This window comes from Platichthys flesus, chromosome 1, assembly GCF_949316205.1.
Source record: "Platichthys flesus chromosome 1, fPlaFle2.1, whole genome shotgun sequence".
Classification (NCBI taxonomy): domain Eukaryota; kingdom Metazoa; phylum Chordata; class Actinopteri; order Pleuronectiformes; family Pleuronectidae; genus Platichthys; species Platichthys flesus.
Window position 1 is genome coordinate 7,595,253 of NC_084945.1, and position 27,645 is coordinate 7,622,897.

A 27,645-nucleotide genomic window follows, 5' to 3' on the forward strand; every position below is an offset into this window, starting at 1 on the left:
CGTATTCTGTACAACACATAAGTTATTGTATTCTGTGTTTACATGTCAACATGTTACCACAAACTTTAGAGCAGTGAGTATCTATCTGCTTTCTTCTGTGCTTTACAAAGGCAATACTTTCTCCTTGATGATATGAGCTGCAGAACCCGTGTAGTTTATTTTTGGTGTACCTGCTCAGCTCTAGCAGAACTTCAACAACAACATGGAAAAAAGCCAGAGGCCAGTGTACACAGGTGTGGAATCGTCTCCAGTAAGCCAGAATGCCAGCCATCCAGCCGGCCGAGCGCTGTGATGTACAGACCAAGAAGTCCTGCATGCATGTTTTATAGCCGGCTGCAACAGCAACAGAGACAGAGGCACTTAAAGCGGAATTTCAAATGATGACATGAGAGACAGAAAGAAGAGGCTTGCAGAGTTCAGCGGGTTGTGGGTGCGTGTGTTGCCCTTGTGTGTCTCTGTACTTTCCTGTGCCAGATTGTGTTTATGTGTGTGTGTGAGTGTTTACCTGTTGGTTTGGGGAAAGGTTGGTCTGGAAAGTGTGTCAACTCTCTCTGTGTTCCTCTACATGAGGCGGTGGAATCACTTTAGCCCAAATTAGCACAGAGGTAATTGGGCCACGAGAACAGAAAATGTGCACTGATGATTTTTACTCTCTGTGACATAAGAGATTTTGAGGAAGCAAATACAATACACTGTGTGTGAGTGACACACTGTATCATCATGTCCCATCCCCCTCTCGTGGCCTCCTGTGGTAACAAACAGTAAGTGGACACACGCTGCCAATTGATTGGATTTGGTTGTTTTTGTTGTGTATATTTGTGTATGAGATCATGAGAAAGTAAAGTCCCAGCATTAATTAACGCCACCTAAAAGTTATTCTTCTTCATTGTTCAGCTTATTGGCTGGAGGCAACCAACGACAAACCTTAAACTTTAAACCATAGACTGTTAATAACGAGGAAAGACATGTCTCTGAGGAATAACAAAATTGAGCAATGAAATGTCCTCTTCTACTTTTTAGTTTGGTCCATTTCCCACCTGCTAACATGGAGGAGGCAGGATTTATCATCAAGACCCTTATTTACTATGTCTCATGTAATGTTTTAAGAGATAATTTTGAGTCCTCTCTCACCTCACCCTCTTTACATTAACATTCACACTAATGACGGAAATGTCAGTCTGGGATTCCACTCTCAAAATTTAAACAAAATTATATATATATACTAAATGTGCTCTGTTAATGCAGACGATCACAGTTAATGATTCTTTCTCACAAGATGTATACAATTTAATTAACTGGCCTGTTTATTTAAGTTATAGCTGCACACATATATCAATGTCTCTTGGTTGGTGCATCTCCCATCCACTAACATGGAAGAGGCAGGATTTAAGAGTGATAAATGTGACCACTTTGCATTGGCGCATCCCATCAACAAGGTTCTCGGTTCGAATCCAGAGTTTGCATGTTCTCAATGTGTCTCCATGGTTTTATCTGGAAGCTTCGACCCACAGTCCAAAAACAATGCAACCCTTTAAAGGACAAGCCGTATACAGAATGTAACACACATATTTTAAAACAAAATTTAAATATTAACTGTGAGTGTTTAACAGAATTCAACTTTTTAGACTATCTAAGTTTTCCCCTGCATCAAAAAACAAACGCTGACAGCAGCTGACTCTGAGGACAGACGAAGTGGACAGTGTCTGAAACGCGATGCATCTTTAATAACGTGTTGAATAAAACAACACAAAGTTGGTATCAATCAGCCCGAATGTGTTTAGACTCTAAATTAAAAAGTTTTTGCAGTTTTGATGAGTCAGCAGAAGAGCTCACTTGCACTTTATCCCTCTGTGATATTATTTCCACACAGGTTTTTTCCGATTGAAACACTCGTATGTTATTACATGTCACACACGTGCGGGTATCCAGGTCAGCCCATCCCCACCCCTGCCTCGCCCACTGGAAATTTGCCCCCCTGCCCGAACGCGCCTTTCACATCAGAGAACCTGCCCTGCTCAAGCATGGCCGTCCCTTATCTTCCTCTGTCTCTCTCCCTTTAACTCTCTTATCAAACCTCTCCTCTCCTCTCAGGCTCGTAAGTGTCTGGGTGGAAATCAAAGTGCATTAAACATTAAATACGCTGTCAAGAGGCAGAAGTCTCTCCATGCTGATGATGATGGGGAAAGTAGGCCAGTGAGGGAAGAGGTATGGATGGGGAGGAGGAGGAGGAGAATGGACACAAAGATGCAAAGACGGAGGGAAGAACAGATGGAGGCAGAGACACAGATGAGGCTGCGAGAGAAACAAGAGCAACTAAATCATCGCACATATTGGATTCCGCAAACACCTGAATGGATGCTCTTAGTGTGTGTGTGTGTGTGCTGAGGTGTGAGACGTGCCTGGACAGTGTGTATCCTAATCTTCCTTGTGCGGTTGAAATCAGATGCCTGAATCACACACACAACCACATGCACACACACACACACAGAGGCTGTTGGCCAGTCGCACAAACCGAAGTTGGTAAATATGTTTCTATTTCTCTTTTTACCATCAGAGTTTCTGTGTGTTTGCGACTGAGAAACAGGGAAACACACATTTACTTCCGGACCACTGAGATTCACACACTGTACCGTTAGCACTCGAGTCACTGTGCTCCTCGCTTCTTCCTTTTGTCCATAACAAAACGTTTTGACAACACGACGTGCGCCTGCTCAAGAGCTGATTCTAGTTGTACTACAAAAGAGTGTGAGTAAAAATGTATGATCAGCTAGGGAGAGAGAGAGAGAAAGAGAGAGAGAGGGATGGAAGAAGGGAGGGAGGGAGAGATTGACACAGCTGAAAGGTTAAAGCAGGCCTCGCTCTCTCTCCTGTTACTATGCAGACTAGTGAGATAGAGTAGTCCCCCGCTGCCACAGGCCATACACTCCTACATTCAAATTCAAAGTCAAATTTGCTTTAATGGCATACCAGGAAGAAACCAGTGTCGCCAGAGCAGTACAATATACTTACTACAGACCAATATTTTCACACCAGAATCATCTTCATTTTGTGTGTGTGGGTGTGGTGACTTGTCTTCATTTTCGGGATTTAAAGCAAATCCCCATATCATAAATCCTTAGGTGAAGACATGTTTTGAGTTTAGATTTGTGTGTGTGAGTGTGTGTGTGTGTGTGTCACCCTACAGTGAGTTTAGCTTTGAGTCGTGTTAATAATGTCAAAACAAACTAACAGACTATTATTGGTGCGGGTAGGGTCATTGGCTGAGGCCGGTGACTGTGTAGTTGTGATATCAGAACCTTACAGAATCCCTGGCAGCTTGTTTTAAGACACAGTTTCTGAATACGAGCTGTGGAGCCTTGACCATTTGAGGTTCTCGCAGTATTTGTGTTGCACCTACATCTGCTTCATTATGTGGAGCATCTTGTCATTATTTCCTCATCGTAGGCATATGTTATCGAGGATTGAAGTGTATTAAAAAAAAAAAAAAAAATGAAAGTCAGAACCTTTTGAGAAGAAAATTATTATTTTAGGAAACAACTAACAACCAACGGAACCAGCAAGGTGTCCATGTGGTTCTTTCTTTCCAAACTTGTGATACTAATGATAATGTGGTGCTGATGTGCCAAAAGTATCGGTATTATTTGTAAAACCAGAGTAAAACTTAACAAGATGCTCCACATTCCTTATTTAAAACAGGTGACCAGTATTTACCCTGAAAAACTACAGACTTTTCCCCCTAAAATCAAAACCGTATTCTCTAAATCTCCTAAATCTTCCATTAAGTGGTTCTACTACTCCATTGTGCAGACTTATGATACTTATAGTCTTCAGGAAAGTTAGAGCTGGAACTAATTAGTCCAGTTTAAAAATAGTAAATCTGTCAAATGACAGGAAATACTCTGACTCATTCTGAGTTCTCATTCACCTTAAACCCTCAGAAGGAATAAAGGCCTTGACTTGGAGGAGTCAGTCATATATGTGGGAGAAAATGCTGACGAGGCTTCATTCATCTCAGAACATTGACCAACGCCGTCTCAAAGCTTCTGTTTCCACTGGGCTCCTTTTGAACTGTGACAAATTTGACCTATGACAAACTCTGTGTCTGTTCCGTTTTATCTGATGCTCTTCTCTTCCTCACCTCTCCTGTAGCTCTCTCTCTCTTCTGTCTGTCTCACTCCTCATCTCCTCTTCTCCTCCTCTCCCTCTTCTCCTCTTTCCTCTCGCATAAAAATAATCTAACCAGCCAAAATCTAACCAAATGTCAATTTTTGAATCTGCTGATTACCTGAATGTTTACACCATAAACATACTTATCTATATATTAGAGCCAAGCTTATACAAATATAAGAGGGAAAAACAATTCTGATACCGATATATCAGCCAATATATACTGTATATATATAACAGTGATCGTTGCTCAATATTCCATATGGACTGACAGTCACTGGACACAGAAACACTATACTGAATGCAGCTCCAGGCCGATGTTTAAACAGATGTACATCAATCAGCTTTATATTGCTATTTACTGAATTATTTACTCTTATCAAGTGTCATCAACAGTTGTTATCGATGGATTCTGTGCTCTGATAACATCGATCTCTCATAGCATCGCTATAACCTCATCCCTTTCTCCCCGTCTCTTCTTAGTTGTGATGATTTTCATGGATGTAATCATATGTAAAGGCTTTGGAAATACTTGTTTTTTCCTAGAGGGAGGCATGCTGTGGAGTTTGCATGTTCTCCCTGTGTCTGTGTGGGTTTCCTGTGTTTATTTCAGCTTCCTACCACAGTCCAAAGACAGGCAGACTGAGGTTAAGTTAACTGGAGACTCTAAATTGTCTGTAGGTGTGAATGTGACTGTGAATGGTTGTTGTGTCTGAATGTCAGCCGTGTGCGACTCGTCCAGGTTGAACCTCACCTCCTGCCCAATATCGTCTCTCAAAATCATGTGCGACCTGAACTAAAGCCACTAGACCAGCTATGAAGCTGAAGAGCTCTCCTCTCCAACAACATGAGCTTGTTCTAACATCCTGACTCTGGATCTGCTGCTACAGCACCAGGACACAACTCTTCCTCCATCTCCTCTAACTCCACCCACACCTGTTCCCTTCATCTTTTTCTTTCTTATATCAACAACCTTCAAGTGATGCCTTGGTAGATCAGCTAACTAGATACCACAAGATTCCCACAATGAAAAGTAACCAGTACACTAACTATGCATTTTACATTCTTATTTATAAGACACATTTTGAAATAAGTATATTAATTTTAGATCTTTGGCTGTTCATAAAAGATTAAGGGCTCTTGCCTCAGACAGCCAGACAAAATATAATGTTTTCTTTCTCCTTCCACCAAGTTTTTATTAAAATCAGATCAGTAGTTTTTGCGTAATCCTGTTGGCAAACTTATCAATAAACAATCGAACAGGGGTGAAATCAGAACCTCATCGGTGGAGGTAACTGAGGCTTTAATTTGAAGGGTAAAAATATGCTTTGGACTTACATATAGGTAGGCTGAATAAAACTAGAGCCGTTTTAAAGCTTATGTAGAAAGCTGGATTTACTAAAATAGAAGCAAATCTCCTCAGTCAGCGATAAGGGAAATAAATGACTGAAAAAACATCAGAAATGTTGCTCAGTAACTAAATAATGGTTCGATGTTATGACCTAAATGATTATTTAAGGATGTTGTGAATGTCAGTATTTGTGTCACTCAAGGCCGACATCGTGGAATGACACGTGCAAATCAATCAAAACGAATGATCCTGACCATTAGTGCCATGTGTTAATGGAAAGCTCTTATTGTCAGTACTAACATGTGACCTCTACTTTTGATAAATGTCCGATACAACTGACTGAAAACCATCTGAACACTGCCCACTTCCATGTCCAGGATCAAATCCAGGTTAGCCCCACATTGGCTGCTCTGGATCGTGATGCTCTCATGAGGAAACCATTGTCACTGATACTGAATCCCTGTCTGTGTGAGATATTTAGATCCTTGGGGTCATTTCTGCCATTTGAGAGAAAGAGGCGAAGATAATATCCTTTTTGAAAGCTGAATAAAAATAGCCAAACTTTGGTGGGCGTCCAAGTCTGAGCCCTGGCCCACAGAGCACTCAGACTGAAGTCCCACACACACACAAAGTGTATTCTCTCCATTTTCACATTCATTCACTCATGTTTTTTTTTATTTCTCCAAAAGTAGTGATGATGGATAAATGAAGATCCAGGATTCACTGTAAAAACATCCAATACAATGATGGAATATCTATAGACTGTAAATATAACAGTGTACAATTCTAAGTAAAGTGTGTCTGTGTGATCAGTTTTGAAGCATGTCATATTGTAATTGAAGATAGGCAGATCCAGGAGGAGACATCATGTCTGTTTCTTCTATACATTAAAAAAAGAAGAGGAGAAGGAGGCTGTGAAGCCAGTTGGAGCTTGGGAAAAGATAGCAGCATAAAATGAATATATAGCTCACATGTTGTACTCACTCACTCTACGATGCGAGAACAACACCATCTTGGATTGTTTTATATTATTTTGGGAGCTTTCACACCTACTTCGTTGGGTCAGTACCTTCTGACTTTCCAGTTTAGCCTGAAACAAAACAACAGCTATGAAGGAGGGTGCATACCCAGTGGACCAACATTTTGTCTCACCAAAAATATGTGGTTCGGTTGGTGTAGGGTGTGAAAACACTTTCATGGATAGTTCAAGGTTAAGAACCAATCACAGGAAGTTGAGAGACTATTAAACAATAGAAGAAGGAAAAGAAGGGGAAGTGGCTTGTAGTCTTATCGTCTATAAAACTTTTGAGGATTGGTCAGTTTCATTTTTGTGAATTCAGACAACCTTAATGATATTTCAGCAACGAAATGAGCAGCTTCATTCATTGTATCCATTCGAAGAGAAAGACTAATACCTGCTGACCTGACAACATGCAGCGGTCAGGCTCACACCCATCAACAACCCAATAGATGTCAAGTGTAGGAAAATGCAGCCAACATGTGATGACAACAGGACATATACAAAATACTAAATTCTCATGCGCTCCCTCAAAAAGCATCAACAAGAGACATTAGCTCATTCGTGGATTTCAAATTTGCAAAACTCAAACAGTGCAGCATCTTTGGCTTTGCTAAGTGATACTTATCTCGTATATCTGGACCGGCTACAGAGATATCGAAGCCCAATCCAACAAATCAACAGAAAAAAATCAATATTTGAGGGTTTTCTGAGCACAACAGGTGAAACCAGACAGGGTTTCTGGGTGTAGTTGCCCCGACAGGTTCAGGAACACTGAGATGTGAGGGACCTGTTGTGTGTTTGTGTGCAGCTCGGATGACACTTTTGGACTGTTGTACGGAACTGCAAATGCAACGGGCTGTCCCCGTCTATATTTCTCACATGACTGAAATCCAAGAGACCTCTTGTATATCTCGACATCGGAGCCTTGTTCATCCAAACCCAAAGCAAACAGGAGTAAACACAGCCGAGCAGTGAGACTGGTTTGTGTTGTAAAGACATGGCTCCAATGCTCTGATGTGTGTGTGTGTGTGTTGTTGTTGTTGGGGGTTGGGGGTAAATCTAAAGCGGGAGTTCATGAGCATACAGTAGCTTTAGGCCCCAAAATGCTCTTCTGTGCTTGTCCCAGATTGTGATAACCTACAGCGGCGATGCTGCACCGAGCGTGGACCGAAATCAGCAAGAGGATGGTGGAACATCAAAAGCTTTATTCTGAAGGGACTGCAGAGGACATAAATAATCTGTAGCTGCTGCTGTACAGCGCGTGCTGTTACACCGAGTCTCGCGCTGAAGGCTTTTATTCAGCGGCTGTGACCGCGGCTCCACCTGAACATCCAGACATGACCGCTTCATATTTAACCTGCTACATAGGACATCTGGATTCATTATTGATGTGTTGGTGCGGCTGCATGTGGGGAGGGTGGGTTTGGCGCACGGGGAGTCGCCTGTGAAAACCCCAACACACACACACACACACACACATGCACCAACACACACACGTCTCCAAACCCTTTTCAATAAGAGAAGCTCGACCCTGAACTTCATGTATTCACTCCTCTTAGCATGAACGACCCCCCCCACCACCCACCCCCCTGCACACAGCGCCTGCCTTGTGCATGCTTCAGGTGTGCGCTACCCGCAGTAACGAGACTGCGATGCTGAGCCAATGCAGCGGCAACACACGCCCCTCCGCCCCGCACACACACACAGACACACACACGCCACCTCACCACCTCCACCGTCGACTGACACACACACACACACACACACACACATCCGAGTCTGGACCGCCAAATGAATGAGCAGTCAACACATCCTGCGCTGTGATAACGCGCCTCAGTGTTGCTGGACGCCTCCGATGTGCAAATGCAACCGTGTGACACATTTCAATGAGGGATGAGAGCGCGGCCGCGGCTCCGGCGGGCGCGCGTCGTGCAGCTGGATGGGAGAATGTATTTTAAAGGTGGGAGCCCTTCGTGGCTCCAAGGCGCATAAGTGTGGCGTGAATGAATAAAACAAAACCACACGCACGCCGCTCAGGTGTGAATCAGGGGGTGATGTTTCTATTTGAGGGGGTATGAGGGGGGATTTTGGGTGTACTTACGCACTGCCTCCTTTTTAGGGTCTAGGGCACTGGCAGTCTGCTGTATCTGGCCTATTTTGTTCTGGAGGACCCAGACCCGCTGGTTGGTGTGGAGGATGTCGTTCTCCAGCTCCTGAAATAAGGAGCAGGCGTGCCGGGCCAGGTCGGACAGCTGTCGCAAGGTCCGGGACAGAACCACGTTATTGATGGAACACAGGTCCTCGAAAAGCAGACCCTCATCGTTGAGGATGTGGTTCCTGCACAGAAGCGGCGGCTCCACAATCCTTTTGGCGAATGGCATTTTGCGCACGCCACAAATAACAGGAGTTGCGAGCCAAGTGTAAATTCCCACTGCCTAGAAGAAAGAGGGGGAACGGGGGAAACATCCAAATATTTTTAAAAATCCGCGACAGAGCCGATGAGGTTCGGGCCGACCGCGCGTTATCCCCGGGCGTCAATCCAAAGTTCCCCCATTCTCCTTGAGATCCTCCATCCTGCTGCTGGTCTCCGGGGATCACTCACACTCCCGCTCACACATGCACACACATGCACACACATGCAGGACACGGCTAAGCTCAGGTCAGTGGTGTGAGGATGCGTGTTGAGTCTGCGATCATGGGTTGCCTCCGTGCGAGCGTCAAGCCTCACGCTGCGCAAAGGACGCACCGCTGCAACGTTTCCAAATAAGAGCATTGGTGGAGTAGAACTGCGAGAGAGGGGGTGCAGAATTAATTATTGAGGACAAAACAGAAAACAACATAATGGAGGTTATCCCATAATGTTCAGCTATTTTTTTTAAATATTTTCAGTACACACTGTGCAGATCTTTGACCTTTATTTTCCAAGTGTGTCCTTGTGTTTCCGGTGCTGCTGTGGTGGCTTTCCGGGGATTGTCGCAGCTCGTCTCAGTGGCTTGAGCAGCGACAGGCTGAGAGGATGAGAGAGGAGGCTGAGGTAAAACCCGGAGATGTGTACATGTGGGGCCGGAACTGAACCCCCCCACAACTTTCACAGCTTGTCAGGGGCGTTTTATTAAAAGATGGTGATTAGTTCAGACTTTTATATTTTGACCCTGCTGTAATAAATAAATTAGATCTATGAGGAAAATGGGATTGATTTTCCTTCATTCTCATCACGTTCTACTGGTGCAGCTCTGGATCAGTGGAGGTTCAGTGTGATCCTTTCTAACAGGAGCAGAACGTCAATAACAGAATTCCAGGTTGTTGATGATGGAATTACAACTTGTCCACAAGTCTGTAAAATTGAATTAATCAGAATGATCTTGAAATATAATGATTCTGAAGATATTCACTACAGTGTCTATGGTGGCCCTGGAGTGCAAAACACAACAACAAATCACAACACAAAGCTGTTCTAACTTATAACACAAATGTATGCACATGCAATCGGACAAGGCTTGTTGCCCATTGTATAGACACACTGTCCATGAGTCGTCCGACTTGTTGTTGTGTTTTCTCCTTTGCTGTTGTGTTGTTTTTCTATTTGCCACTGTGTTTACTAATTTGCTGTCGTGTTTTCTCATTTGTGATTTAGTTTTCTTATTTGCTATTGTGCAATTTCTTTTTTCGAAACACATGACACGATAAACTTGGACTAAAGCTCACTTCCCTGTACACTGTGTATCCTCTAAATATAATTGAACAGAATAATAAACTGTGGGCTTTTAGGAACAGCTCACCTACAGAAAGAACCTCTACTTAGTGAACAAATCTCTTTTTTTCTGCTGAATGTGAGTTTCCAGAATGCTAAGCCTGGCTGTTGTCTCATCCATTCACCGTGATTAGCCTATAGCCTCCAGGCTCAGTCTCTATATAGACATGTCGGCTGTAAACTTGCTGCTGCAGCAAATCTCAGGCAGCGCAGATTGACAGTAACCTATCATGGGCCTCACTCCGAGCTGGAGACAAGCGGGCTGCACACTGTAAAAAAACCTTCTGCACACACATCCCAGCAAATAAATCATGGAGTGATCCATTCAGAATTAGACGAGCTGCGACCGTTAACCCCCCCCCCCCCATGATGAACGTGAAAGGCCTGTTGATCTTTGCTTTAGATCTAATGAGTATTCATGTGTTGCCAGGGGGCGTTTTCCTCAGTGTCCTGGGCGAGTTCACCAAGTAACAGGGAAGTATCGACTCTACTCAGTCGTCAAGTGACTAGTGGTGGAAGGTTATTAAGTAAGTTCGCTCAACTACTGTAACCACACGTCTTAGGTACTTGTTCTTTATTTGAGTTTTATTCTATACGTGTTCACACTCACACTTTTCAAAGATAATCGTTGTTCTTTGCTTCTTATTCATTGCAGTTATGTGATAGTTACAGTAGGTTTAGTTATTACCTCCATTTGTTTTGGATTAGCATGAAACTGGGTGGAAGGTTTGGAGCAGGGAAGAACCCAACACAATTTTTGGATCCAGATCAGGGAGCCACATCCAGGAATTTATTTTTCACTTGCGTTAACATTGTGAGATTGTGAAGGCTGTTTTTTTTTTTACATTTTCCTGAATTTCTCAGAGAATAATTTATGGGTCTTTATGCAAAAATCTAAATCTAGATCTAGATCTAGTGATTTAAAACTGTGGTTGTATACGGGGGCGGTTGGACCTTGGCGGAGATATATGCACTGTACTGAAGCCATTCTAGTTTGTATATTAATACTTTATATGTCCGCACTGACACATTTAAGGATTCATTCAAAGATGAACCTTGTTCTTTGCTTCTGATTCATTACATTTATATGATAGTAAGGGTCGCTGGTTAGCTTCCTCATTACATCTCTGAAAAGATACTTGTAAAACTGTGAACCTATCTTTTAATGAGCACGGTTATTCCAACTCTTTCCACAGGGAGGCAGTGTTGCTTTGAGTTAATGTTGCCATGGATGTTCTGCAGGTGCTTCGAGTTTATCTGATCTTGAACAACAAATATAAACTGTAAAGACAGTGCAAACTAAGTATTAACATTATCTAGAGATTGAAGCAGAAGAGAAGGTTTTGTTTGCCTATCTATACTTTGTATCAAATCAAACGATCCTCCAAAAAATTACAGATAAAAAAATTAACATTTACACTAACTGCCCCAAAAAATATAATTCTCTTAAAAAATCAAAAAGGGAAATGACACATTTTAATCTGTTTGATTTCTATCAGTCTGGGGGTGACTTTGATTTGGCTCTGAACATTATTTGTATTCTTTCGAACTAAATTATTATATTTCATAGCGTTACCATCGTAAGATCATAGTAGCCAGTCTCATTAATAACATGTATTTGCACTGAATTAAATGACTGATCAGGATAACTCAAAAATAAATGTATAAATACATAAAGACCAAACTCTTGTCTGAGCACTGACGCATCTTTAAAAGTTGTTCAACGGAGGCGAGTGAATAAAAAAATGTATCATGATCTAAAGTCAAATTGCTGCTGTGGATGCAAAAACGACTCTGATTCATTTTTTATTGTTTGTCTTTTATTGATTTTTTAGTAGATTATTGATTATTTAGTTGCAGAGAGAGAGAGAGAGCGAGAGAGAGAGAGAGAGAGAGAGAGAGAGACTATTAAGCAATCTGGTGTTAGTAATAAATCTAAATAATAAACTTTGTCCTCGTGGCTGATTTCTTATCAGTGTTCCATGACTTGCACATTATTTGTTGCTCGGAAATCCACAGCCACATGATAAGAAGGTTGGATTCTCGCACTGTTGTTTCCTCTTTGTTTGACATTTTCTCCTCAAAAGGTCACATTTCTGTTAGAAAAAACACTTTTGGAGCTGAGATGATTTTTTTTGTTCTTTTAATAACTTTAGTGATGATAATATCTTTATTTAAATTTAAAATGTGGAAGAGAACAAAGACAAAAAGTTAATCAAATCTAAAAAGTTAAGATAAAAAAAGATGATAATAAAAACATATATATTATTACAGGAATGGAACTCAGTAGAATGAATACTTACATCCCAGTCCCATTATTAAACCCAATTTAGATTCACTAAATTTGCCATTTTTACACAATCATAAATATCAGTTTTCCACAATCTGATCTAGATTCACACTAATATTTGAAGGGTTCTTTCATAATTTTATTTATTTAGGAAAAATCAATGGGGCTGAAAACATAACCTCTTGATCAGAGGTACAAAATTCTGCCTTTTGAGAAAAGGCCATAAACAAGAATATATATTCAGTAAGAAATCAGAGTTTATTGTTTTGCATTAAAAAGAAATGAGGGATAAAAAGTAAATTGTCCATGTTTTACTCATTATTTATTGTTTTTGGTAAACTGCTGTCATATAAAGTTTCTTTCCTCTTGATTCACTCACAACATTCATTGTCTCTTACACAGTGGTCGACTTGATTCCTTGCTCTAAACTTTTCATTTAGCCATAAGGTTTTGACATGTTTACAACCAACAAAAATGAATAGAGCTCATTCCACACAACTGACTGACTGAACATCTCTCACAGGAGATTAATGTCGATTTGCAGCTGATAATCTTAAGTATAACGCACAGTGTCTGTGGAGACGCTCAATGTTCTTTCTGTAAATGAAAACTCAGATACAACCTCGGTTATGGCCCTGGCGTCCAAAGGCCAAGGCGGCACAGAAGGTTGTTGAAACTGTATAACAGAGAAGTGTCCCACCTTCTCAGAGTTAGTTTGTGTGTGTGGACAGAGCTGAAGCCATGGCGGTGTCAGCTCGGATTCTTGTAACGTTGCTGGCCCTGTCCTGCGTTGTCTCTGCTCAGGACCTGGAGAACAAGGTGACGGAGTTTCTGCGGAGGTTCGATGAAGAGGCCACGCAGCGTATGTACAATTACTCTCTGGCATCATGGGCCTACAACACCGACATCTCCCAGGCGAACTCAGACAAGCTGGTAAGCACCGGGAAAGACATCCTGAAGTTCCCTAAAAATACAGATGCGGTGACATCCTTTTTGAATCACCTTGTCTTCCCTCCCTGCAGTCAGTACAGGGGCAAATCTGGGGTAGTTTTTACAATCAGATGTCAGAAGAGTCCCTGAAATTCCCCATCGACCAGATCAAGGATCCAGAAATCAAACTGCAGCTCATCTCCCTTCAGGACAAAGGCGCCGGTGCTCTGTCCACGGACAAGGCCGCACACGTGAGACTGCTGCTCGACCTTAATGTCTTACTTTGAAAAACATTCTTTTAAGCTGTTAAACGCCGCAGAGACTTATTCCGTCACCAGTTGCTTTCTACTTCACCTTCTTCTTTTGCAGCTGAGTAAAATCATGAGTGACATGAATACAATTTACAGCACGGCCAAAGTGTGCCTGAAGGACGAACCCCTGAACTGCCAGACTTTGGAGCCAGGTACGCTCTGTTAATAACAACGTTTATGGCTACGTGGCTCCCTGCTACTGTCAGCCAGGGTCAAATAGAGGAGTTCATAATTAACACCGTCACTGAGAAAAGGAAAGTGTCTTTTCTTAAAGTGTTTGAGTTCATACTTTATTTCATTGTGGGAATTATGTTACTGTGATTTTTAGTCCTTTGAATTTAAACTCTGACAGCAGCAAAACAGGATCACGGCTTCATGGTGGAAAGAAATAAGTGTGATGTTGAAATACCTGTCTTGAGTATTTCAATAATTTTATGCTGATTTATATTTCTACTCCATTCAATTTCAGAGTTGAAATATTATTATTATAATAACTGACATCTTACATTTGTCTTCGTATTGATATTTGACATCTAAAGAAACAATGTGAAGTGATTAAGTCTTATCTGATAGGTAGGTAATTTTTTGTGTTGTGATCACTCACAAAAAATCAAGTTTGTCACATGTCTATGAATTTTTAGCTATGTCGATGAAGACAGATTTGCCTTCAAACATCTCAGATGGTTGGCCGTTAGATAAATGTTCAAGGCCCAGTGATTATCCAATTTTTCACCGGAACAACAAATTAAAAAATGAATATTGATTTGTGGGGCAGAACATTGTTTTTAGTTAGTGATGCATCTAGGGTCCCTTGGGAAATGCCTGTCCCATTGGAAACTACTGAGTTAAAATGCTGGTTAAAAAATGTTAGAATTAGAATTAACAACTAAATTATTTCAGATATAGAAACATTTGTATATAATCTTTATTTTAATCATTTAAAGTTAATTTAACCAGGAGGGTCCCATTGAGATACAGAATCTCTTCTATAAGTGAGTGCTGGTCAAGCTGACAAGTTTTAAATATTAAATATGAGAAGGGACAAATTATAAACACACACAGACAGATTAAAAACAAAGAACATGCAAACAAATAGGAATCTGTGGCTTAAATGAATTATGTAAATTAAAAAGCACACGTTAAAATCAATGACATTGTTCTATGAAAACTTATTAACTATTATCATTTTTAAAGATTATTTTACTCACTTCTAACATACAGTGGTGGAAGAAGCTCTCAGATATTTCACTTTACCTTCACTTGAGAACATGAAGACAAACATTGACCTGAGACCGTCACTGACTCGCCTCTGTTCACAGGCCTGGAGGACGTGATGTTCAACAGCCGGGACTACGCCAAGCGGCTGCACGTGTGGGAGGGCTGGAGGAAGGAGACAGGGAAGAAGATGAGGCCCCTGTATGAAAATTATGTGGATCTGAAGAATGAAGCTTCCAAACTAAACGGTGAGACGTTCAAAAGAGAAACATGACATTTGGTGTTTTTTTGTTTTGTATTGACATCTTGTATAGTATATTTCATATAGGACTTATATGTGTATATACTCCTGAAGTGGGAGGTTTGTGAGATTAAGACATATAATAATAATAAGGATAATCAAAACTCCAGAAAATAGCTTTTGTTAAAAACATAATTGTTTCTTAATCTGTTTCTCTCTGACTCTTGACACTTTCAGGTTTTGAAGACTACGGATCTTACTGGAGATACAACTATGAGACGATCGAGGAGGATCCTCAGTACAAGTACACAAGAGACCAGCTCATGGGAGACGTGCGTTCAATTTACAAAGAGGTACGTCCAGTGTCCGTCCACGTCTGCTGCCGTGGCTCTGTGATTGATGTTGTGTGAAAAGGAGTTACCAAGAAACTATGCCAGGGTTTGTGATGTCACAGACCTCACCAACCAATCCTGACAACTTGTGGGTGGGGCTTAGCAGCTGCAAGGGTAACTTTTAAGACAAAACTCGAATGTGATATTTTGAGGAACAAAGAAGAGTTTTGGTGGCTATAATAATAATATGCTGGCCAATTAAAATGTATGTCTGTATGTCTCTGTTCTAATTAATTTTCACACTGTAGACGTCTGGATTAAAATAATGACAAGCTGCTGTTTAAATTCACAATTGTTGGTTTAATGTTGATTAGAAGCAACATTACACCAGGTAAATATACAGGTAAATATGAAAATATGAAGAGGACAAAGGAAAGATATCCTTGTTTATCTGACTGTTATTCAAGTTAACACTTTTTGCTTCACGTGTTGATCGTCCTTTGTCTTCTGAGGTTTTGCAAACTTTGTTTATTTCCCTCTGTACGTAAGATACTTCTTCAGAAGATGGTATATTTTTATTTTCCCAACATCTATCTTACTATCAACAAATTGACATACATAAAATATAATGGAGAGCTACTGTTTTTTTCTTAGATCCTGCCATTATACAAGGAGCTGCATGCCTATGTGAGATCCAAGCTCATTGAGGTCTACCCAGGACACATTGATGCACAAGGACAGCTGCCAGCCCACCTGCTGGGTAGGATGAGGATTTCCAGTTTCTGAATAATGTCACAGGCTTAAAACTGGAAACATGAATCCTTCTGATATCACAGTTCTTTACTTTCCCTCTTTTTTTGTTGTCCAGCAGCTCGTATCACTGCCCCAGTTTGGTGGTTCTGTAGATTAATCTGCCATTGATGCTGTCGCTATTTGAATTCAGTCACCTCTGGATACATGTTGGGAAAAGGGAAATTTAAAAGCTGTTGACATATGCTGTATTTCCTTGGTTCTATTTTAAATGCTATTTTTTTATATTATGGCTAAAATAAACTATTGGGGAAAAAAATCATTTTACAGCTACATTAGTCTGAATAAGACCGACTGTGGTAAGAAGAAAAATAACCTGTTGTGTCTGTTATTCAGGTGACATGTGGGGAAGATTCTGGACCAACCTTTACCCTCTGACTGTTCCCTACCCTGACAAACCAGATATTGATGTCAGTCAGACTATGGTGGAGCAGGTACGTCACATTTAAAGTAATTGTACATTGTTTATCTAGTCAAGGTGCATTTATGTGCAGCACCTTCTCTATCAAACATCACATTCAGTATTTTGCCCAAGGACACTTTAGCACGTAGAATGGGGGAGACTGGGATTGAAACCGTCGACCTTCCAGTTATTGGATGACCCGCTTCACCTCCTGACCCAAAGCCTGTTTTAAATATTACATTTTAAATAACAGTAGATAGGTATACATGTGGATCATGTCTTTAATGTGGTAACCCTAACCACAAAGTCGGTGGTTCAATCCCAGGCTACTCCTGTTTGCATTCCAAAGTGTCCTTAGGCAAGATACTGAACCCCAAATTGGCTCTGACAGCTGTGCCGCCACTGTATGAATAGTGCACTGTGTATGGAGGAGTAGTAGGAATGTGTGTGTGAATGAGTGAATGTGACTTGTACTTTAAAGTGCTTTGAGTGGTCAATAAGACGAAAAACTCTATATAAATAAAAGCCCATTTACCAAATGTCAACTGAAATTTCAGGGCTGGAGTGAAATGCGTCTTTTCAAAGAAGCAGAGAAGTTCTTCATGTCCGTGGGTCTGTACGAGATGTTTCCGAACTTCTGGAACGACTCGATGCTGGTGAAGCCTGACGACGGACGCCAGGTGGTGTGTCACCCCACAGCCTGGGACATGGGGAACAGGGAAGACTTTAGGTACCTTTTTTATATTAATGCACAGATTTTACATGAAGTACAATCTTGAGGCTAAAATGCTAGGGGAAGTTCACAGCCCAATAGAAAAAAACAGATCAATAAACAGAATGAAGTTCAGGACAATATAAGATAGAAGACGTATGACTAATTACATTTTTCCCAATCAGCAACAGCCACTTGACTCTGCAAGGGGCCGTTCTTGCTTCACATCGTTTGTAAACCTGGTTAATTATTAACATAAGTATATTAATGTATTATTTTGTAGATCATAGATATGATAATAGTGTAAAATCAATATCATAATTATAATTATATTGTTAAACAAACACTATGTTAAGCATTAACCACCCACACACACACACACACACAAAGGGTATTTTAAAGGTTCTGTGCGAAGACGTTAGGGACATCTAGTGGTGAATTTGCATGTTGCAGTTGAACATCCCTCACCTCACCCTACCCCTTCCGAACATAACAGAGGACCTGTGGAAGCCTTCAGTTGTCATAAAAACTCAAAAGGTGTTTAGTTTGTCCAGACTGGGCTAATGTAAAATACATGGTGGCCTCCATACAGAGGAACCGCTCCTAATGTAATTATTTGAATATAAAGGGCCCATTCCAGGGTAAAGAAAACAACCATTCATACAAGTGTTTAATCTTTATTTTAGATTAAACATACTAGTCAGTCACTAGGAGTATTATATATTCAATTTCTGCAATTAGATCCCTTTCACCAAATCGTACAGACTGGACCTTTAAACACAAGCGCCTCCTTCTATGAAGAACACAAGAGCCATAAAGATGAACTTACTGGAACGATTGTGTGGATTAATATCTGAGTCCTTTCGATACAGAAAGCCAAGGTTTTATTCTTGTCAAACATTAATGATTTTGCCAAAACATGTGCTCTTCTGCAGTATCAAGTCTGTAGCAAAGTTTGTTCAACCGGTTTTAAAACTCTTCAGTTAAAATGATTGAATAAAACTTATTCTGCCTGAAACCGAGTTAGATACTGAGATACTTCACCTGAGTGTACAGACCGGAACTTGATTTAATTATATATTTTATTGGGCCTTGGTGAATGTGACTCATCAGTAACTTGTTATTGAGGGTGTTTTATTGGTGTAGTAGATCTGATATGGTATCATGTCTGCATCAGCCTTCATAACCGCTGACACCAACACTTCTCCCTTGATGTGTTCAGGATCAAAATGTGCAGCAAGGTCAACATGGAGGACTTCCTCACCGTGCACCACGAGATGGGCCACAACCAGTACCAGATGGCCTACCGCAACCTGTCCTACCTCCTGAGGGACGGAGCCAACGAGGGGTTCCACGAGGCCGTCGGAGAAATCATGTCCCTTTCTGCTGCAACGCCCAAACACCTGCAGAGCCTGGGCCTCCTGCCTGCTAACTTCACTTATGATAAAGGTAACTTTGAGAGATGTAGAAAACACTGTCAGTTATTGACTAACCCTCCAAAACATTAAAGCTGCTATAATCAGTAGTTATATAAGAAAATTAGACAAGTGAACCCACAGAGATCAATCACAGACTCCGCGACTCCTGTCAAATGTATGGTTCCTTTTTAGTATCTTTCAGCAGATAGTTTTGGATTTATGGAAACTTTTAGCATGTTTCCAGTAGCAGGCAGCTGTTTTAAAAAAAAAAAACGTTAGCTGCTCAAAAGCCAGATCTTTCGTTCAATAAACGTAAGAGTGGAACAAAACAGAGACATAGAGAAGCACTTTGTAGAGCACATAACCCGGCCAGGGCCCAACTTTCCCCCTTAAATTCAATCTCTGGGAAATATGGGGAAATTTCCTAGAAAAACATCCAGTCTCAAAAAAATGTATCTGTCCCCTGATCAGGATCCACACCAACGTTTAACGGCTCTGCAGGACGGCCACTGACACATCCCAGGAAGAATACTAGTCCTCTGTTTCCTCTTTAGACAGAGTTTAGCCACTGAAACGACATTGAGACCTGAAGCACACATCTCTCCATCCAGCGCTCACTCTGGTTTTTAACGTTTCGTCCTTGCAGAAACAGAGATCAACTTCTTGCTCAAACAGGCGCTCACCATCGTGGCCACGCTGCCGTTCACCTACATGCTGGAGGAGTGGAGGTGGCAAGTGTTCGCAGGGAACATCCCCAAGGACCAATGGATGCAGCGGTGGTGGGAGATGAAGTAAGCAGAGAGCCATCTGTAAATAATTCAGTAGTTTTAAACACAAGTAAATTATATCAAAAATCAACATCACTGTAATTGAAAGTGGACATGCTGGAGACGAGTAAAGTCGTGTACAGCGTCAGTCAGGGCTGACTGTGTTGTCTTAACAGGAGGGACATGGTGGGGGTGATGGAGCCGGTGCCGAGAGATGAGACTTACTGTGATCCTCCTGCTCTGTTCCATGTGTCTGGAGACTACTCCTTCATCAGGTGATTCTCCATAACCATACATGTATAACACCTATATCCATCACCCTCTCTGGAGAGAATATTTTCTCTCAAGAAAAGATTATAGTGATCTCTTGATTTAGATTTTTATGATAATCAAACAAACCAGTGCAACAAGTTCTGACATAGGACATGTGCCTGTGTGTGTGTGTGTTTGTGTGTGTGTGTGTGTGTGTGTGGTGGGTGTGTGTGTGGTTGGTGTGTGTGTGTGTGTGAATGTTAGAAGTAAGTGAAAGGAATCTTTAAAAATTATTACATTGATAATTATATAATTATGAATAATAGTTTTCGTAGAACAAAGTCATTGCTTTTAGCATGTGTTTTTTATTTTCCATAGATTTGTATGTTTTTATGTATGTACTTTGTTTTTAATCTGTGAATGTGGGTACGTGTGTCTCACCGGTTTTAAATACAGGTACTTCACCAGAACCATCTACCAGTTTCAGTTCCAAAAAGCACTGTGCGATGCTGCTGGTCACACTGGTCCCTTGTCTTCATGTGACATTACCAACTCTACCGTAGCAGGAACCAAGCTGAGGTATGAACAACTTCCTTCCTTTAGTTATTTTGCTGTATCACATAATATCAGGCTGTCGTACGACGCAGGGATGTAAGCGTCAGTAATTTATCATCATCATCAAAATCATCAACGTTTTCCACCAGGGACATGTTGGAGCTGGGGAGGTCCCAGTCCTGGACCAGGGCCTTGCACACGATATCTGGTGATGTCAAGATGGACGCCCGCCCCCTGCTGGATTATTTTGCAACACTTCACGAGTGGCTGAAGGCAGACAACAAAAAAAACAACAGGATGGTCGGCTGGCAGTCAGCAATAGATCCACGTGAGTGCCCTTGGACGGAGCAATGCTATCTGTTTGCAAAGCTAAGCTAACTATCGCATAGCTGGAACTAAATATAAATCATCTTATTACCTTTATTTACAGTTTCCCAGAATGCCATCAAAGTACGAATAAGTTTGAAGGCCGCCATGGGAGACAACGCTGTGAGTATTATTAATCATTATAAATATTGTTGTTCGTCACGTTATTACTGTAGGGTTACATGCTTATTATATAGGAAATTCAGTTTTTGAAATGTATCTGCAGTGTGTTTGGTATCTTGGCAAATATTCATGAACCATAATGTGTTTCAGTATTCCTGGAACGACAACGAGCAGTATCTGTTCAAGGCCAACATTGCCTACGCTCTGAGGCAGTACTACGAACAAAAGAACGAGACTCTTCCCTTCACGTCAGTATTAACTGGGTCAACTTGAGAGTAAAGCGAATTTTTCTTACGTTGCCACATCCTTCTGAGGCCTTTTCTCTGTTTGCACCTGCAGGTCAGAGAACGTCCACACCTTCAACGAGACTGAGAGAATCTCCTTCTACATTATGGTCACCAAACCGAAAACCACTGTGTACATCCCAAAGAGCGACTTGGAGGCTGCCATCCGGTGAGGCACCAGAAAATAATGAGAAACTTTTCTCCGAGACATTAACAAAAATGAAAAATGCTCTAGTCTCGCAATGTTAAAGAAAGTCTCTCAGTCTTTAGGCTCTTATCAAATTTGTAGCAGAAGGATTTGAGTGTGACCTTTCCCTGAAGACATCCAAAAGCGATGAGAAATAATAAACCTGTGTTGATATTGATCCCAGGTTATCCAGAGGTCGAATCAACGACGCCTTCCAATTGGATGACCAGACGTTGTACTTCGCGGGTATCCCAGCGACACTGGCCCCTCCTGTGGAGCAGCCAGTGGAGGTGTGGCTGGTGGTGTTTGGGGTGGTCATGGGAGCCGTGGTGCTGCTGGGCACCTACCTCATCATCTCCGGTGTCAGAGAACGTAAAAGGTAAGATTTGCCTCAAGACTCATTTCCCGGCAATTTTGGACCATTTACTGTGAGACTGTGGGATGTGTTGTGACTCTGTGTGTTTGCAGGAAATCTGCAAAGCCAGCTATGGAGAATCCGTATGACGAAGACAACGAGGGGATAACCAACAAAGCCTTTGACAACCATGATGATGAACAAACTGGATTCTGATTCCACACAGACCGGAGGGAGGGTTTCCTCAGCTCGATCAACAGTGGACTCAGAGTCACCGTCCAACAATAACAAATACAAATTATTTTATAAAGCCTTTCCCTCTTTTACCGATCTCTCATCAAACAAAAACACGACAAAATGTGAATATGTGTAAAAATTGTGTTTGTCTGGAATTCTGACCCTCACTGTTATTGTACTGTCAATACCCCTGTAAGAAAAAGAAAAGTACATCTAATTGTATTGAAGTAAGGAAATTTACTATATTTCAAGTAGTGCGCTTTAATGAGTCAAGACATCATAAATATAAGGTACACACAAAATAATATAAAAGGAAAATAAAAATGTTGTATATTCAGTTTTATGATTTGTAGAACATTATATCTGTATACTTCATCCGATTCTTCTTTATTTCTTACCTCTGTGATGTGGATATTCAGATATTTTCAGTCTAAGTCAAATTAATGGCAGTTGAACAAGAATTTATTTTTGAAATACTATTAAATGTTTTAACTGCTTTTCAAATTGCAAATTAAATGTAGTTGTGATGTTCACCTGGTTGTGGAGGTAAGACAACAATCAGAGTGTATTTATGTTTGTGCTTCTATTTGAATTCATGTATATACTTAATGTCATATAATTAGAATCAACTAAATAAAAAAAATTATTATCACATTGCCTGTTTAAATATATTTATGCATATATCAATATTTAGTTAAATACACAAAAAGTTCACTCAGGCAACACACTGCCCTACAACAAAAAATGTAGCTGAAGTCTGGACATAACACACATATACAAATACAAATAGATTCAGTTTCCTTCCACAGTTGTAAGTTAGTTGTAAGTTGTATTAATATTAGTGCTGTCAAGAGATTAAAATATTTAATCGCGATTAATCGGATTTATGTCATAGTTAACTCAAAATCAATCGCGATTAATCGCAAATTTGTATCTATTCTAAATGTCCCTTCATTTATTTTTTCCCAATCATTTTTTGGGGCTTTTAATGCTCTATCAACATGGACAAGTGGATTGGCTTGCCTTATGCAAATGTTTTATTTTATTGAAAAACAACATTGCCAAACAGGGCGCTACAAAATAAAATTATAAAGTGCACATTTCAGGTAAACAAGGACTCAGCCTATAGTGCAGTTAAACAATGGCTTAATATTTTATTTTTTTCAAGTTAGCTGTGAACATAGCAGTCAGGCCTCTCAAACAGACAAGCAACAAAATAACAAACAAACAAATACACAGGCAAGTGTCGGCCTACTTTGAAACAAATTAAACACAGAACTGTGTAGGGCTATTTGAGTCCTCCCCATATTTGTGGAAAATGTATGAAATAAGAAGTACCCTGTTTTGAAATAAATAAAAACATATAGCTGCAGCCTAATAGCTTAAAATTATATATTTTAGTTGGCGAAATACTAAAACAAAAAGCGAGAGCAGGTCAGACTGGAGGCAAACACAGATACATAAGCTCGATAGAAACCAACTGCAGCTTCTGCTCTGATCAAGAAGCTGAGGCGCTGATCTCTGATCAGCTGAGACCAGAGAAACTCTGTGTTTTCACTGTTTCCATAGTTAAGAAGCAGTTATTCACTGAGGGTCTGATCTCACTGTGTCTCTCTGAGCGAGTGCGCGGGGGCAGGGGGCGGGGCTACGGTGCGCTATCTGGAACCACACACACACACACACAGACGCACACACACCCTAACCCTAAACCTAACCCACCAACATGCAAAAGCGTGTGTCTCACGGCGAAAGCGTGAGAGTTGGCAGCTCTGCGTTAATCTCGTGATAAAAAAATTAACGGCGTTAAAATGGGTTTGCGTTAACGCCGTTAATAACGCGTTAAACTGACAGCACTAATTAATATCTATGCACCTCTGCAATTACAGAATTTGACACAATGACATTTGGTTCTGTTACTGGACCAGTGGCTCAAACATTAGAGCTCCTCAAATGTTTGTCTTTATTCTAATGTCACCTTCAAGTCCCAAATACAAGTCACAAGAAAAAAATGTATGTTTAAAGGAGACATATGATTCTGATATTCAGATTGACAGTTTTAATTTGATGTATAACATGCTCTGTCTCACAGTGTTTATTGCTGCAGCTCCTCTTTTCAGCCTCTGTCTGAAAACTTGGTTTTAGCTGCTGTCTCTTTAAGGCCCTCCTCCCAATTAAGCCCAGTCTGCTCTGATTGGTGAACCACTTTCCAGGGGGGGGGGGTATGTCAGACTATATGCTCAACAGGGATTTTGAAAATGTTGGATATCATGATGTCACATGACACTACTGACCTCCAGGAGCTTCAGGAGCTTCAGGAGTTTCAGGAGCTTCAGCAGCTTCAGGAGCTTCAGGATTTTCAGGAGCAGGGTTTTTTCTGGGAGCTGCCTTTGATGCAGACTTTGGGCTTTTTGACTTGCAGAACTTTTACTTCCCCCAAAAAACAATAAAGGACACAAGTAAAAAGAATAATATGTCTCCTGTAAATTACTTGACTGAGAAGACAAAGACGTTCCCATCATTTTTTAATAATAAAGAAGAATGTGTGTTCCTGCTCGCCTCCATCCATGGTTTTCATTTTCACTGCTGACTCCGGGTTTAGGATTTGGATGAACCATCCGAGGTGCAGCGCTGACTCAAACTTGGTGTGTGCTGTAGAGTCAGAAATCATGTAGAAGAGGTAGGACAGTTTGTTCTCTTCAGTCGTGGAAATCCGACTCAGACTGCGTTTTTCACATGTCTACAATGACAAAAGTGTGGATGTGGGTGTCAGAACTGTCCAAATAAACTTAATCAACTTTAAATAACTTAACAACAAGTCCCCTTATTTGTTTTTAACAACACTTGACTTCTCCTGAAACAGTTGTTCAATCAGTCAGTCATTTTGTTCCAGACCATGGACTGTGTATACAAATCTCAACTTCCTCCCACTACTCGGACAAAGCATTACATTAATAATTGAAACCCAAATTTACAGGAAATTGCTACTCGGGCATGTACCACTGTGATCAGATTGACTGAAATGACAGAAAACATCTAGTTGGCTGTTTAGCTACGTCCAGTGGCACGAAGGAGGCAGGATTTCGGGCCTATACTGCAGCCAGCCACCGGAGGCAGCAGTCATGTCGTCCATCTCCAAATACAGAGTACGGTCCAGACTATTCCATGAAAGATTCATGAGTAGTTTATGATATTTAATCTCTTTAGGATTAATTCTGGGTCTATTGTCTGCCTGTGTATATTTACAATATATATGTTTTTAAATGTTGTTCATACAAAGTACTCAATCATTATTACTTTACCCATGACATACTGGGTGAATAATGCACCTGCAAAAGACTGTGAGACAGGATGATGAATGACAGGAATTCCTTTACCTCCACTTGTAGAAAAACCCTCTCTCCCTCCTTGATGCACCTGAGGAAGCAGCTGGAGCCGGTGATGTTTAGAACCACTGGTATTCCTCTGAAAGACATGTTTGACTTGTAGTAGTAGATGGTCATATTCTCTGAACACACCCACACAAAAAGAGTAAAAAAACAAAAAAAGCATTTATTAGTCCATTTCCCTAACAAAGAGAATCATCATTATTTTGGGGCTTAAATAAATTAAACTGGAATCATACAGTTAATTATTTGTGTTGCTGCTGTGGAAGACAAACCTGGATTAGGTGAAGTGTAGAGGGATTTCTGTGAGCACATGGTTCTCAGGTAGTTGTGGGTGGCCACATGCTGGATTGAAGCGTCCAACGACTGAACCTCAACGAAATTGCTGCCTCCTCTTGGAACTGAAAGTAACAAAGGGCATTTATAATTGTACATCCTCTGTGTATATATACTGCATTGTTACATTATAATAATCTGTGTGCATTTTAATTATTAGATTGTTAATACTCATCAGTATTAATAATCTGCACTCATGTATTCTACTTTTGAACAACTTTCACTTGTAATAAAGTCAGTTTACATTGTTGTTTTACTACATTTTCAAAAATGTTTAACTCTGAATAATTCATCCACTCATGTCTCTGTCATGATGAAGCATGATGGGTTGTTTTTGAGGAGAGGAGAGGAGAGGAGAGGAGAGGAGAGGAGAGGAGAGGAGAGGAGAGGAGAGGAGAGGAGAGGAGAGGAGAGGAGAGGAGAGGAGAGGAGAGACTAAAACGTACTCACCAAGCGTCACTGTGCTGGACTCAGAAACAATAACCACATCGTTGAAGTTACATCCTTTCCCATCACATCCCTTACAGGAACTCACGGAGCTGCACCCCCGCCCTGCCACTACGGAGATGCTGGTTTTTGTCATGGTAACGATGAGCATGTCCCTCTTCTCCCCGTTCTCCTCACTTTCACCTTGACCAGCACCCCCCTCTGGACACCCTTTATCCGTTTCTTCGCCCACTTCATTCTCCTCCTCCCTCCTCATCTCCATGCAGAAACTGAGCATTCTGGATTCCTTAGAAACTGGATAAAAAGTGTTGTCATCGTCGGATGGCAGCTCCTTGTGCTCCTCCTTCTTTTTCTGCTTATGCACCATCTGTAGAATAGAGAGAATCAATTTAATTTGTAATCTAACTTATTATGAATTATTGTGGTGTGTAGAAAACACAATATAACAAAAAGGAGCGGTCAAGGAAAAGGTGCGCAATGCAGAGATGGCATCTGAGGCAGAACAACAAGGCTGGAAAGCAATAATCCGCCCATTGGAGGTCTGCTCCAGAATGTGGCCAATGGCGATGGATCGAGAGGAAATACCCCAACTAGACACCAAGAGGTCGGGTCTCACACATCCAGGTCTGATCAGTCTATAGTGGGCCTGCCTCACCAGAGGGCATCATGGGATTAAACAGCTGCATGTTGAGTGGCAGTAGAATTGTTTTCACTTGACACTGCGTCCTGGAGATGCTTTGGTTTTCATCCACCCCTGACTCAAACACAACAGACTCTCAAACAGACACTATGGAGCCCATCAGTGTGGAAGGCTCACCAGAATCGGATTCTCCTCAGCTAACATCTCTGCCAACTCCTCCGGTGGGAGATCCTGCAGATCCATACCGTTGATCTGCATCAGCCTGTCTCCTCTCCTGCAAGTGTTTCAGATAAATGACACATAGAAGAACAGTTGAATGAGTTTGCTTCAGGTGTAATTGACATTATTAAGTATTATAAAGTCATTAAAAAGTGGTTTAATATGTTCTGCTGAGTGGTTTATGTTTTATTTTGAAGTCCTCTTAGACCTTGTTTTTGTGCCATATTTTATAATGTTTTGCTTAAACATCACTGTCACATCAGCCTTTTTTGTTAGATTGGTATTTTGAGTTCTTTTGTGATGTTCAGTTGCTTGCATTTATCTTGACATTTATTTTGACCCCTTACAAGCGAACATTCTGTGGTATTCTGTTATAAATACAATAATTCTTGAATTATATATATATTAGTATGCATACATATATATACAATTTTTATGTATAGACAGAATATATGCTCAAAAAAATGTGTCAGTCAGTGAGAAAATTTAGATTTGAGTTAATGTATAAAAAAACAAAGAGTTTAACTTGTACCTGACAAACA

General features: G+C 40.9%; 3 protein-coding genes across 4 annotated transcripts in view; 1 reads left to right on the forward strand and 2 right to left on the reverse strand.

Annotated features, from left to right (window-relative positions):
• nhsb (Nance-Horan syndrome b (congenital cataracts and dental anomalies)) overlaps positions 1-8,920 on the reverse strand; it is a 49,247-nt gene extending 40,327 nt beyond the window's left edge. Inside the window, exon 1 of the mRNA XM_062412755.1 lies at positions 8,641-8,920. Within this exon, the coding sequence (XP_062268739.1) occupies positions 8,641-8,920 (280 nt within the window). The remainder of the gene's footprint in view (positions 1-8,640) is intronic.
• A 4,363-nt stretch (positions 8,921-13,283) lies between these two features.
• ace2 (angiotensin I converting enzyme 2) lies at positions 13,284-22,415 on the forward strand. Its single transcript, XM_062412943.1, has 18 exons — positions 13,284-13,513; positions 13,603-13,761; positions 13,880-13,973; positions 15,141-15,284; positions 15,515-15,630; positions 16,264-16,369; positions 16,756-16,853; positions 17,380-17,552; positions 18,757-18,983; positions 19,599-19,743; positions 19,896-19,994; positions 20,428-20,550; positions 20,676-20,854; positions 20,957-21,015; positions 21,166-21,263; positions 21,355-21,468; positions 21,671-21,865; positions 21,955-22,415. The coding sequence occupies exons 1-18, from the start codon at positions 13,322-13,324 to the stop codon at positions 22,055-22,057; spliced, it is 2,424 nt and encodes an 807-aa protein (XP_062268927.1). The 5' UTR covers positions 13,284-13,321; the 3' UTR covers positions 22,058-22,415.
• A 682-nt stretch (positions 22,416-23,097) lies between these two features.
• The window catches only part of LOC133975219 (uncharacterized), a 4,849-nt gene continuing 301 nt past the window's right edge, over positions 23,098-27,645 (reverse strand). Inside the window, exons 2-7 of one of the 2 annotated variants that reach the window (XM_062413231.1) lie at positions 27,636-27,645; positions 27,062-27,158; positions 26,248-26,611; positions 25,737-25,862; positions 25,453-25,583; positions 23,098-24,727 (exon numbers count right to left, since the gene is read on the reverse strand). The exon at positions 27,636-27,645 is cut by the window's right edge and continues 103 nt beyond it. In XM_062413231.1, coding sequence (XP_062269215.1) covers positions 24,674-24,727; positions 25,453-25,583; positions 25,737-25,862; positions 26,248-26,611; positions 27,062-27,158; positions 27,636-27,645 — 782 coding nt within the window. In that variant the 3' untranslated portion in view covers positions 23,098-24,673. Of the gene's footprint in view, positions 24,816-25,452; positions 25,584-25,736; positions 25,863-26,247; positions 26,612-27,061; positions 27,159-27,635 lie in introns of both variants that reach the window. The other variant, XM_062413156.1, reaches the window with a different exon arrangement.

Coding starts and splice junctions, on each gene's coding strand:
- ace2 (XM_062412943.1), top strand. CDS start 13,322: ATGGCGGTGTCAGCTCGGATTCTTGTAACGTTGCTGGCCCTGTCCTGC. Junction 18,984..19,598: donor TAACTTCACTTATGATAAAG/GTAACTTTGAGA, acceptor TCGTCCTTGCAG/AAACAGAGATCAACTTCTTG. Junction 19,744..19,895: donor CAGCGGTGGTGGGAGATGAA/GTAAGCAGAGAG, acceptor TTGTCTTAACAG/GAGGGACATGGTGGGGGTGA.